The sequence below is a fragment of the Drosophila montana genome, unplaced genomic scaffold, assembly GCF_035044405.1.
Source record: "Drosophila montana isolate Dmon_TW-CO22-7 unplaced genomic scaffold, ASM3504440v1 contig_1280_1, whole genome shotgun sequence".
NCBI lineage: Eukaryota > Metazoa > Arthropoda > Insecta > Diptera > Drosophilidae > Drosophila > Drosophila montana.
The window spans coordinates 3,677-16,898 of record NW_026996255.1 but is presented as its reverse complement, the minus strand read 5'-3'; the positions used below and the strand labels follow the sequence as shown (position 1 = coordinate 16,898).

The window sequence follows — 13,222 nt, the reverse complement described above, 5'->3', positions numbered from 1 at the left end:
CTTCAGACAAGGTTTGAGGCAACTATTAGGCAGCTACCGGTTTCCCTTCAACGCGAGCGCGGAAATCTAAGCAAGGTTCAACAGATTCCGCATTGTTCCACTTTCAATACCTTTGTTGTTCCAAGCCACTCTCGATTGCGTCAACTTAAATTGCCGGAGTTCAGTGGAGGCTACACAGAATGGGCTGATTTCTCGAACATTTTCACCACGATCATTGACAAAGATCCGTATTTGACCAACATTTAAAAACTCCAGCATCTACGGTCATGCCTTAAAGGAACAGCACTGGATACAATTCGCATCATTGGAAATGTCAAACGCTAATTATGCTGCCGCTTTAGAACTGCTTGATAAGCGTTTTAATAACAAGCGTCTTATTTTTCAGGCACACATCGCTGAAATTTTGGGTTTGAGAAAGGTGGATAAGGGCGCGACGACACAACTGCGCGAATTTTCAGATAAGGTCAACTCTCATCTAAGTGCGGTTTACAACTTTCATCGAGAGGCGTTGCCAAAGGCTGGAAAATGCGGATCTCGCTACGGCAATGTACACGCCTAGCTCCCAGGTAGGCCAGAGCAACAGTAGTAGAAGAACGTTTGTAGTGACTAAAAATAGAACGAGTGCTTGTGTATTTTTTGAAGTCGCAGGCCATTCTATTTATAAATGTTTGCAATTCGCAAATTTATCGCCCTCGCTGAGCCTTCACGAAGCCAAGCGGCTTGCGCTTTGCCTAAACTGCCTGCAAAGGGGACATCAGCTGAGAGTCTGCGGCTCCAGCGCTTGCAGAGTTTGTGGAAGCAAGCATCATAGCTTGTTGCATCTTGGCAACCCAAGCAGTCACACCGCTGCGTCTAGCTCAAACAATGCTCAAGATACCGAAACTTATTAGTCATCCCAAAATACCGTGACGGCAATTTTATCTTCGCCACTCATTACCGCCCACCATCCCAAGCACGATGTTGTCCTGCTTGCTACTGCCGTCATCAATGTGAAAAATCGCGCTGGCTCCTTGGTGCCCTGCCGTGCGTTGCTCGACTCAGTTGCACATCATTACCTCTCGTCTTGCTCATCACCTCCAGCTGCGCAAATTCAAATCAACAGCAATCGTCTCTGGCATTGGTGATTCAGCATTTGCGTCCGATGGTTTTTCTGTCAACATCAATGTCAAATCTCGAGTATCGGAGTACTCCACATGCATCCCGGCGTTGATTGCACCATCCATCACCGATAATCAGCCTGGTTTTACTCTTGACCCTGCATCGTGGAACATTCTATCAAATATACAACTAACTGATCCTGAATTCTTTAAATCACAGCAAATCCACATGTTGATTGGAGCCAGTCTGTTCTTCGATCTGCTATGCGTCGGCCAGATTAAACTAGCTGCTGGACTGCCGATATTGCAAAAGACTTGCTTTGGTTGGGTGGCTACGGGAGGTGCTTCACATGTAGGAAAATCATCACTCGTGGCAATTAGATCAATGGTGAATCCAGCTTTGCTGGTAGATTCGCATCTGCAGCCGAATGCACAGATTGATGAATTAATCTGTCGTTTTTGGGAATTGGAATGCTGCACCGAACCTGAGTCCTTACCAAACAAGGAGGAACGCGAGGCACAATTTCAGGCCAATTTTAAACGTCTTTCGACTGGCGACTATTCAGTTCGATTACCGCTCCGATTAGGCATGTATCAGCTGGGTGACTCCTATCAACAGACGCTTCGTCGATTCCTGAACTTAGAAAGAAAACTAGACCGCAATCCAGTTTTGAAAACCCAGTATGCAGCATTTATCAAGGAATATCTTGACTTGGGTCATATGTCACTTGTTATCTTAGCTGCACTGGGCCAATGCAAGTACTACCTGCCACATCACGTGCTGAAGGAGGATAGCACTATAACCAAGCTAAGAGTCGTGTTTGGTGGATCGGCAGCTTCTACCTCTGGACTGAATGATGCACTGAAAGCAGGTCCTCCCATCCAACCCAAGCTGTTTTCGATACTGATGCGGATTCGTACATTTGCAATCGCCCTGACAGGCGATATATGCAAAATGTATCGATGCGTACGAGTCGAACCCGCAGACAGTTATTTTCAATGTATCCTGTGGCGTGAATCTCAGCATCAGAAGATACAGACTTACAAATTAGACACCGTCACCTACGGCACAAAACCAGCATCGTTTCTCTCAGTGAGAGCTATGCACCAACTGGCCATGGATGAGCAGAAAACATTCCTTATTGGCTCTGACATTGTTAAAAGAGACTTCTACGTGGATGATATCATTTCTGGTGGTAGCTGTGTTCAAGAAGCAGTTGAGATATTGAAGCAAACGTCTGGACTACTCGCCAAGGGGAACTTTAAGCTGCGAAAATGGTGTTCTAGCGACACAACTGTACTTCAAAACATTCCGGAATAGGATAGTGAATCGCTGCTGAAGTTTTTTTTTAAGAGAGTTTGTTCGCCTAGCTGCAACGGATATTTGCTTATATTTAAAAATTTTTAAATCGAATACGAGGAGCTGAACTAACTTTGGACCACGTGCATCATGGCACACATTGGCTGCTGCGGTCAGTGCAAATGGATACTCTTAGCGATGACTACAAGGCACTGAAGGATAGAAGGCATGTCAAACCATCTAGCTCAATGGCCTCTCTTGCACTATTAATTGACGACATTGGCCTACTCCGGATCGGTGGACGGATAAAAAACTCGTCGTTGGACTTCTCAGCGCGATTATATTTCACCGTCAGCATCCTGTGACGCGAGCAATCATATTTCACTTTCATAAACGGAACTTACAACTTATTGTCTTCGATTCGGCTCCAGTACTGGCCCATTGGCGGTCGTAAAACAGTATTGTTGCCAAAGGCACAATCTGCTTTCGTGCTGGCGTTGATTACTGTGGACCATTTTACTACAAGAGTGAAGTGCGCAACAGGTCACCAGTGAAATGCTATATCAGTCTCTTCATATGCTTCGCTACAAAGGCGGTGCAATTAGAGCTTGTAAAGGATTTGTCCACAACATCGTTTCTAAACGCCCTAAAACGGTTCATCCTGACTCGCTCTCGACCTTCAAGGATCTGGTCCGACAATGCGACAAACTTCGCAGGTGCCAAGAATGAACTAGCAGATCTGAGCCGCCTGTTCCTGAGTGACGAGCATATCAAGGCTGTTCACGAGTTTTGCCTATCCGACTCAATTGAATGGCTGTTCATCACTCCTCGGTCTCCGCACTTTGGCGGACTATGGGAAGCCACTTTTATCGATCTGTTGGCCCTTCCATTTTGGATTTCGAATCGCTGCGCACGCTCGTCACCACATCACGGCAATTATTAACTCTCGACCATTACTTCCACTTTCAAAACATTTAGGTGATCTTTTCGTCTTGACACACTTCCTGGGTACAGCGCCATCTTCATCATACATTGAGCCCGATCTAAGGCAGCTTAACTTCAATCGGCTTAACTATTTTCAGCGCGTCACATATCTCCAACAAGTATTCTGGGCCCGTTGGCGTGAAGAATATTTAAAGCTTCTTCAACAGCGCTCCGATGTTGTCCTTGTAAAGGATGAGAATCTACCGCCGCTGATGTGGCCACTATCTAGAGTGCAAGAGCTGATCTCTGGATCTGATGGGGTATCCAGAGTTGCTGTGCTTCAAACTGCGACTGGAGTCATACGCAGAGCTGTACGAAAGCTGTGTTTGCTGCCCAAACATGATGATGTAGAAAGCCCTTGCCTTCCAACGGGGGGAGAATGTTTGGTCAAGTAACAGCAGAGACAACACCGACGGCTGCGGCAGCAGCCAACAGCAGAAGATAATAAGCATAATTACAGCTGCTGGCCACTCTCTTCGTTGGCCCGTTGCTGTCTGCATTGCTTTGCTTTGCATTGATTCCCGCTGCCCTTCGCTCTAAGCGGCGATCGTCTTTTTGGAGTTTCGTTTCGTTCGCTTTACATATTGTCATAGTTTTTAGTTTTTCGTTTTATCGCAACCTAGGCACAACTAATTCGAGTTGGCTGCCAAGCAACAATATAAAACTTATAAATTCTGATAAGTGCCCTGCGCGGCAAAATAAATACATTTAAAAACAAATGTAAGTGTTTGAATTTCGCTGTAATCAAGCAGTGTGAATAAATTAGTTGCAAAAAAGCTTGCAACTACACATATATAATGTCTTTTCCCTTTAGATATTCTACAGTGAACTCATACTCTTCTAAATCTAATCTCATTCTAAATAAGTAGATAAGTTAGTGGTCTGTGATCTGTTTTAATAGTGAAATGTTGACCATATATGTATGGTCAAAAATGGGTTATTGCCCAGTGAATTGCTGCTAACTCTTGTTCTGTGGTATTTTTGTTGATTCACCTTTTGTGAATGAACTTGAAGCGTATGCTACTGGTGATTGCTTATCACCATAAGTTTGAGTTGGGACTGCTCCGCAAGCTTCTTTACTTGCATTCGTTATTATACAAAATTCTTTGCTTAAATCGGGATACCTTAGTAAAGTGGGGTTCATTAGAGCTTTCCTTAAGTATTCGAATGCGTTTTGAAATTCGGTAGACCATTCAAATTTTATTCTTTTTGCATAGTCTTGTTATATGACGTGAATAGTCTGCAAATTTTTTGATAAAATGTCTGTAATAATTGCAAAATACAACAAATCGTCTAGAGCTAGTCTTTACATCTGGTAAAATACCTTGATCAGTGCACTTCGTGCATGAAAAAGAGCATTTATCAGGATGTAGTTTAAGGTTGTGTTTCCGAAATAAGTCAAAAACGCATGTTAAGTTTTTGATCATATAATTTTCGGAACAACCGATGACTATTAGGTCATCGATGTACAAGAAAGCTTATGAAGGATCTAATTCAGAAAAAGCGATGGTCATCATTCTTTGAAAAGAATTAGGCGGTATTTTTAGACCATATGGTAATCGTTTTCTAGAATTTTCTTCTAATTCTATTTGGTAAAAACCGGACATTAAATCTAAGCATGAGTACTATTTTGCTCTGCCTAGTTGGTCAAGAATATCATCTATTCTTGGAAGTGGAAATTTGTCGGACAAGAGTTATTTGTTAATTTGACGATATTCTATAACTAATCGCTATCTTTTGGTATCGGATCGTGGTAGACCTTTTTTTGGTACAAGGAGTATTGGACTGTTATATTCTGATACGGAAGGTTCTACTATTTCACATCTTCCTTATGAGTATGAAGTATTCTGTACTTGTTCATGTACAATGGTTCTTTGTCTTTTAATCTTAACTCTTGCTTTTAAAAATTGTTGGTTGTTATAGATTCGGTTTCTAATCCGAATACATCTGTATACTTGGTGCAAGGCTCTTTTAGTTTTGACTTTAAATAATGGTGGAAAGTTTTTAACTAGTTATTTCATAACATTACTTTATCTTTCTTCGTTAATTTCATTGACTATTTCGTTTCAAATCATTTAACGTTTCAAATTTGATTTGGTTTAAGTTGACTTTTTTAACTGAATTAGTTGTATTTAATATTTGGACAAATGTATTTTTGTTATTGCAAATTGTATTTCCAATGAAAATTCCGTCGTCAATTTCTTGATTTGGCATTAAAACATGATTTTGCATGGAAGGTATTCTTATTTGACGGACAACTTCGGAACGTGCTGGTAGTATTGTGGCATTATTGTCACAAGTGTGAATTATTGGTAGTTGAATCGGATAATTTAGGTTGTTCGGAAGAAGTATTAAGGAGTCATTAGTTTGTGTAAAATGCCGTCACTAGGTATTGGGAAATTTTGTTCGACTAAATGGAATTCATGCGCAATGACGTGTTTACCTGTAGGGAGCTCTACAAATGCAAACCTTTTGAAAAACTGAGCCTTCACCAATTCTTGATATTTGAGTGGTTTTGTTATGTCGAATGTATCGACATTTTCTTTTAATATTGAAATGTCTACACCAGTATCTAATAACAAGGTAAATTGTTCTTTTTCATTATTAATTTATATGAATATGTTGTAACCCCAGGAATTTCCTCTGAAATTTCCTCTATTATTGTTATTATGATTGGGATTATAGAGGCCATTGCCTCTTTGGGTATTACGGTTATTATTAACTCTATAATTTTTTCCTCGCTGGTATATAGCTATAGATTATTTGTAGCGAATTTTTCCACATTATCAGGGTCTAGGCCGTCGTCAACCTTTTACAAGATTGGGCCTGTTATCTTTGATTTGATAACTTCGACTGCTAAGTTTTCTTGTTCGCCTATTGTTTGTCAACAATGCGCCAGGCTGTGAGAAAACGATTTAGTGAGTTTTTACTCATCTCTATATGTAAGCCTAATAAGTGCGTCTATATCTGACATATTCTGGTTTGTTTTTATTTTATTTTAATATATTCAGACCTTATCTAGTCCGTCTGCTCTACTGCTATAGTGTTTCTTAATTTTCTTTGTATGCATTGCATACACCTTCAATGCTAGTGATACGACAGTGATTATGATTAACAAAATTGAAAACGGTTGCAAATTGTTAATGAATTTTATACTTTCATTATATTTTATATAGTATATCTTTTATTTTGTAATTTAATATTATAATCTTTCGCAGTTAATTAATTAACAATTTTTGGTTTTTATTTTAAATATTATATTAAGCTTCTGCCTTAATATGCCTTTCTATTTGTGTTAATGATATTACCCTACTTCGATCAACGCAGTGATCTCCTCTCTAATGAGCGTACAATTTTTCAGGTTTTACTCTGCCTTGACGCACACAACAAAGTGGGCGTCATTAAAATGTTATACAAAATTTTAAATTATCTTAATTAATGCTGCTGCTGCTGCTGTGATGTTGTTGTTTCTTCTTATTTGACTGCCTTGGAACGGTTAGCGTTGCCGGTGCAGGTCATCGCACAGGTCGGGCCGTTGAGAGGTCCAGTCGTCAGGGCATCTCTTATTGGGTGAACAGCAGGTGTAACGGCTTCTGCATTTGTTTTAGTGCTTTTTAATTCTTTGATGGTTTTTCTTGATAACGCATCTGCAACAAAATTGTCTTTTCCCTTTAGATATTCTACAGTGAACTCATACTCTTCTAAATCTTATCTCATTCTAGTCAACTTTGAACTGGGGTTTACCATTGAAAATAGATAAGTTAGTGGTCTGTGATCTGTTTTAATAGTGAAATGTTGACCATATATGTATGGTCGAAAATGGGTTATTGCCCAGTGAATTGCTGCTAACTCTTGTTGTGAGGTATTTTTGTTGGATTCACCATTTGTGAATGAACGTGAAGCGTATGCTACTGGTGATTGCTTATCACCATAAGTTTGAGTTGGGACTGCTCCGCAAGCTTCTTTACTTGCATTCGTTATTATACAAAATTCTTTGCTAAAATCGGGATACTTTAGTAAAGTGGGGTTCATTAGAGCTTTCTTTAAGTATTCGAATGCGTTTTGACATTCGGTAGACCATTCAAATTTTATTCTTTTTGCATAGTCTTGTTATATGACGTGAATAGTCTGCAAATTTTTTGATAAAATGTCTGTAATAATTGCAAAATGCAACAAATTGTCTAGAGCTATTAGCGTCCATAGGGACTTGGTATTTTTCGATGGCATCATACTTTTTGTCATCTGGTAAAATACCTTGATCAGTTCACTTCGTGCATGAAAAAGAGCATTTATCAGGATGTAGTTTAAGGTTGTGTTTGCTACATAAGTCAAAAACGCATGCTAAGTCTTTGATCATATAATTTTCGGAACACCCGATGACTATTAGGTCATCGATGTACAAGAAAGCTTATGAAGGATCTAATCCAGAAAAAGCGAAAAGAATTAGGCGGTATTTTTAGACCATATGGTAATCGTTTTCTAGAATTTTCTTCTAATTCTATTTGGTAAAAACCGGACATTAAATCTAAGCATGAGTACTATTTTGCTCTGCCTAGTTGGTCAAGAATATCATCTATTCTTGGAAGTGGAAATTTGTCGGACAAGATTTATTTGTTAATTTGACGATATTCTATAACTAATCGCTATCTTTTGGTATCGGGTCGTGGTAGACCTTTTTTTGGTACAAGGAGTATTGGACTGTTATATTCTGATACGGAAGGTTTTACTATTTCACATCTTCCTTATGAGTATGAGGTATTCTGTAATTGTTCATGTACAATGGTTCTTTGTCTTTTAATCTTAAATCTTGCTTTTAAAAATTGTTGGTTGTTATAGATTCGGTTTCTAATCCGAATACATCTGTATACTTGGTGCATGGCTCTTTTAGTTTTGACTTTAAATAATGGTGGAAAGTTTTTAACTAGTTATTTCATAACATTACTTTATCTTTCTTCGTTAATTTCATTGACTATTTCGTAGTCATTTAACGTTTCAAATTTGATTTGGGGTAAGTTGACTTTTTTAACTGAATTAGTTGTATTTAATATTTGGACAAATGTATTTTTGTTATTGCAAATTGTATTTCCAATGAAAATTCCGTCGTCAATTTCTTGATTTGGAATTAAAACATGATTTTGCATGGAAGGTATTCTTATTTGACGGACAACTTCGGAACGTGCTGGTAGTATTGTGGCATTATTGTCACAAGTGTGAATTATTGGTAGTTGAATCGGATAATTTAGGTTGTTCGGAAGAAGTATTAAGGAGTCATTAGTTTGTGTAAAATCTAATTGACAATTGTATTTTGTAATTAAATCTATTCCTATTATGCCGTCACTAGATATTGGGAAATTTTGTTCGACTAAATGGAATTCATGCGCAATGACGTGTTTACCTGTAGGGAGCTCTACAAAACCTTTTAAAAAACTGAGCCTTCACCAATTCCTGATATTTGAGTGGTTTTGTTATGTCGAATGTATCGACATTTTCTTTTAATATTGAAATGTCTACACCAGTATCTAATAACAAGGTAAATTGTACGTTTTTATTATTAATTTATATGAATATGTTGTAACCCCAGGAATTTCCTCTGAAATTTCCTCTATTATTGTTATTATGATTGGGATTATAGAGGCCATTGCCTCTACCTCTTTGGGTATTACGGTTATTATTACCTCTATAATTTTTTCCTCGCTGGTATAATACTGTGCTGGCACTTCCAGTCATAACCAGTGCTGCAATGGATGTATTTAGCCATTGCATCATCGAAAGTGTTGAAGTTTCCTGCTTCCAGTATAATACCAAGCATTTCATGATCACAATTCTTTGTCATGGCAGCTATAGATATTTTGTTGCGAATTTTTTTCGGTCTAGGCCGTCGTCAATATAAGCTGCCTCGAGTTGCTTACGCAAGTTATCGATTTCAACTGTATATTGGGCTGCTGTTGCCTTTTTGTTTTATGTTCAGCAACCTGGCCTTAATTACGTCGGAATCGCCTTTGATGTTACCCTTTAGTTTAGTTATTATGGCAGACATTGTATTTTCATTTTTCATTCGCCTTTTGTTCGTTCAACAATGCACAAGGCTGTGAGATAGCGATTTAGTGACAGTTTTTACCGTCAAATTCAGGGATTGAGGATGATAACTTCGACTGCTAAGTTTTCTTGTTCGCTTTTTGTTCGTTCAACAATGCACAAGGCTGTGAGAAAGCGATTTAGTGACAGTTTTTACCGTAAAATTCAGGGATTGGGGATGAAACTTGTTTCACATATTCTCTGTCCAAGGCTACGTGTTGTGCCACTGTATCGTTTTCTTGAATCGTCTCTATGTCACTGTCAATGTCTGTGTCTATTGTTGGTTTAGGCTCATCTAATTCTTTAAGCTGGCTCTCATTAAAATCAGTTAATAGATTTAGATCTTCTGGAGCATTAATTACAATATTCTGTCTAATACAAATATTTTTCAATCTTCTATTTAGAGATTGTATAACTTTAAGACACTGTAAGTAATTAGTTTTAGTGACATATATGGCAACGTACTTAGTATGATTGCCTTTTCGTTTTTGAGCAATGTATCAATGGACTCATAATAGTATTGAACATGTCCATGTATTCGTATTCGAAATCATATACTTTAATGAAGTCATTATGTAGTCGCAGTAAATTTAGTGTGCGAGTACGGAAATCTGGCTCACCTGTATATGTAAGCCTAATGAGTGAGTCTATATCTGACATATTCTGGCTTGTTTTTTATTTTATTTTAATAAATTCAGACCTTATCTAGTCCGCTGCTTTGCTGCTATAGCGTTTATTAATTTTCTTTGTATGCATTGCATACACTCAATGCTAGTGACACAAGAGATACTACAGTGACTATGATTAAAAAAATTGTAATATTCAATAAACTTTCTTTATGATCGATGACTTTTACATTATCAATTACATTTGCGGCTGATTTTTCAGCCTTTGACTCGTTTGAGCCCATTTTAATTTAAATTTTGAAAACGGTTGCAAATTTTTAATGACTTTTATTATATTTTATATAGTATATCTTTGATTTTGTAATTTAATATTATAATCTTTCGTAGTTAATTAATTAACAATTTTTGTTTTTTATTTTAAATATTATATTAAGCTTCTGCCTTAATATGCCCCTTGTATGTGTTAATGATATTACCCTACTTCGATCAACGCAGTGATCTCCTCTCTAATGTGCGTACAATTTTTCAGGTTGTACTCTGCCTTGACGCACACAACAAAGTGGGCGTCATTACAATGTTTCTTTTTAATTTTCTCAACTTCTTTGTTAGCCGTTTCTCTGGCTGGAAGTTGGCGCGACCTGTACTCACCAGTGTTGTTGTTGTTGCCGTTCTTGTTGTTTTTGTTGTTGTATTTGTCCAGAATATGGACTATTTGGTTTTGGATGATATGTTCATTCCCTCGTTGCGTGACCATGTCACGGTCGCCATGTAATATTGGATATCACTATGTCCACGTGTAACATAATTGAAAAGGCATAAGCATGTCTGTGCAGGTTTGGTTATTGAATATGAATGATTTTATTTAAAGTTAAGGGCATATGCTTACCCTATGGATATATATATGTACTTATGCTGTTATTGGTTAACAGCTACAAAGAGAGAGAGAGCGGGTGTACTCATACATATGGGCGCTCACTCTGGGAGCGGCTAAAATGCAAGATCAGTGGTTATGCGTGGTCAACGGTCTCACGCTGTCTTGGCCTGCCAATGCGGCATCATGTTACTTATGTGCGCAGCTCCGTATGTATGTATACGATTATATTTATGAATTGCGCTTAGCTTTTTTATATATTTGTTTATACAATCAACTAAGTGTTACAAGCTGATTTATACATATAATAATACCTATATCTTAGGTTTTGAAGCGGATAGAGTTCCGAATAAAGAATATTCTAAAAATGATTACCAACCAGCACTGAGGTGCATGATCTTTTTCTCTACACTTATAACATTTACTCTTTTTGATTCGCTACCCCGAAGATTTGGGATAGAATCTTGCGGCCAATCAACACGTCATAATTCAGATACTTATCCATAAAAACGTGCAACAAAATCTCTAAGCAATATTGTTCAACATTTATATTATATAGAATTTGTGACGTACTACAAATAGAATTGTTGCTTATACCATTAAGTTTTACAATGTTGTGAAATCTTTTTCTCTCAAATTTATTAGCCACATTTACCTTGACCAGAGAACATTCAGCGAGTCAAAGAGAGTCAAAGCGAAATGGAATAGACTCACCGGATAAGCTTATTGTTCCTGGGGCGGGGCCACCGTGCAAAGTTCTATACGCCTCTCGTAAGTCTTGTCGTTTCCATTTGTTCGCCCTTTAGGACACGCAGATGCGAAATATCCAATCTCGTCGCACTTAAAACATTTTATATTCTTTCCTTTTGTGCTAGGTAACCTCTCCAATCAAGTGCGACATTCGGCATATTTGTGGCCAGCTTTTCCGCAATGATGGCACTTCACCTGTGACAGAAGTTTAGATTTCTTTCGGTCTGGTCCTGTTGTATACCCATCCTCATCTATATTATGTTTCCTAAAGGCGTGTGCATGTAACTGATGTTGCAGCTCGTTGCGCGTTTTTACATAAGTAGTGAATACCCAACGTAACAAATTATTATCAATTTATTCCATGTGAGCCAACGCTACCGACACTGCGATTTCCTCTAGATCTTTTGTCTTCCACTTAGACATAAGTAGAGTCACAATTCAACTGCCATATTCAGCATCAACTTCTCCAGATTTTCGACGCCCGTTAAAAACATTCATTAGATTGGCAGCAGACGTCTCAATGCCCATGAAGCGTTGAATAAACAGCTCTTTAAACTGCGTCCAAGTATTGCCGGCAAAGCATATCTGTGACACCCACAGTGACGCACTGCCCTCTAAAGCCTTGCTTAAAGATATGACTAGGGCGCTGCCCTGTAAATATGAGGTCTACTGTTGTACACTAGGATGAAGCATTCGCGTTGGCACAATCAGGATTAAATTTAGGCAAAGTCACATGTGAAGCATTCCCATTCGCTGTTGGTGTCTGTCCCTTGGTGTCTGGATGGCTTTAATTATTTCCATCAAATTCCGGTTGTGTGCTTCTAGCGCTGCAAGATACTGATCAGAGCTATGATCTTTAGGCGAAGCAGATCCCCGATTCTGATATCGGAGTATAGATATGGTTATCCATCGTAGTTGCAAACTCCCTTAGTTCCATTTCACCAATCATTTAGTCACTCAAAAAAGTGCAACTATTGCTCTCCGTTACTCTACTTCAGTCAGCGCCCCACGATCAGACCTCACTGAGCAGCAAAGTCTCTCTCTGTCTCTGCTGCTATGCTTACACTCAATTGCAAATTCTTGGAAACAGACATAGCGAGTTATAACGGGATTTATCGTGATTATATGACGCCACAAATATATGCGCGCATCTACAATGGCATACGGTATATGTTATACTGCGGAGACCAGATGCAAGAGCAATATTCAAGGATAGGACGAACAAGAGAGATGTACTCTTCAGACAATCGTTTAATGAGTCTAAGTACACATTTGCCTCATTAACGATGATATCTATATAAAGATTGAAGCAGAGTTTAGAATCAAAAAGAACGCCTAGATCCTTAACTGTTAGTATACTTTGCAATGCAGTATTGTCGATTGTATTACTGACAAGAAATGGTGTACTACGGTTAAAGGTCATACTCATACACTTTGAAAAGTTAGATACAATTGATTGGCCGAACACCAAGGAAGCATAGCCTTCAAATCATCTTGTAGATGAAAATGATATAGGGGA

The 13,222-nt window shown here is 38.4% G+C and overlaps 1 protein-coding gene across 1 annotated transcript; it reads left to right on the top strand.

Annotated features, from left to right (window-relative positions):
* The first annotated feature begins 545 nt into the window (after positions 1-545).
* LOC135427305 (uncharacterized) lies at positions 546-2,418 on the top strand. Its single transcript, XM_064680748.1, has 2 exons — positions 546-566; positions 1,081-2,418. The coding sequence occupies exons 1-2, from the start codon at positions 546-548 to the stop codon at positions 2,416-2,418; spliced, it is 1,359 nt and encodes a 452-aa protein (XP_064536818.1).
* The last annotated feature ends 10,804 nt before the right edge of the window (positions 2,419-13,222 follow it).

Excerpts from the sequence above, each read along its gene's own strand:
- LOC135427305 (XM_064680748.1), top strand. The coding sequence starts at position 546 with ATGTACACGCCTAGCTCCCAG. Across the intron at positions 567-1,080 it reads TGTACACGCCTAGCTCCCAG|CTGCGCAAATTCAAATCAAC; the intron begins GTAGGCCAGAGC and ends CATCACCTCCAG.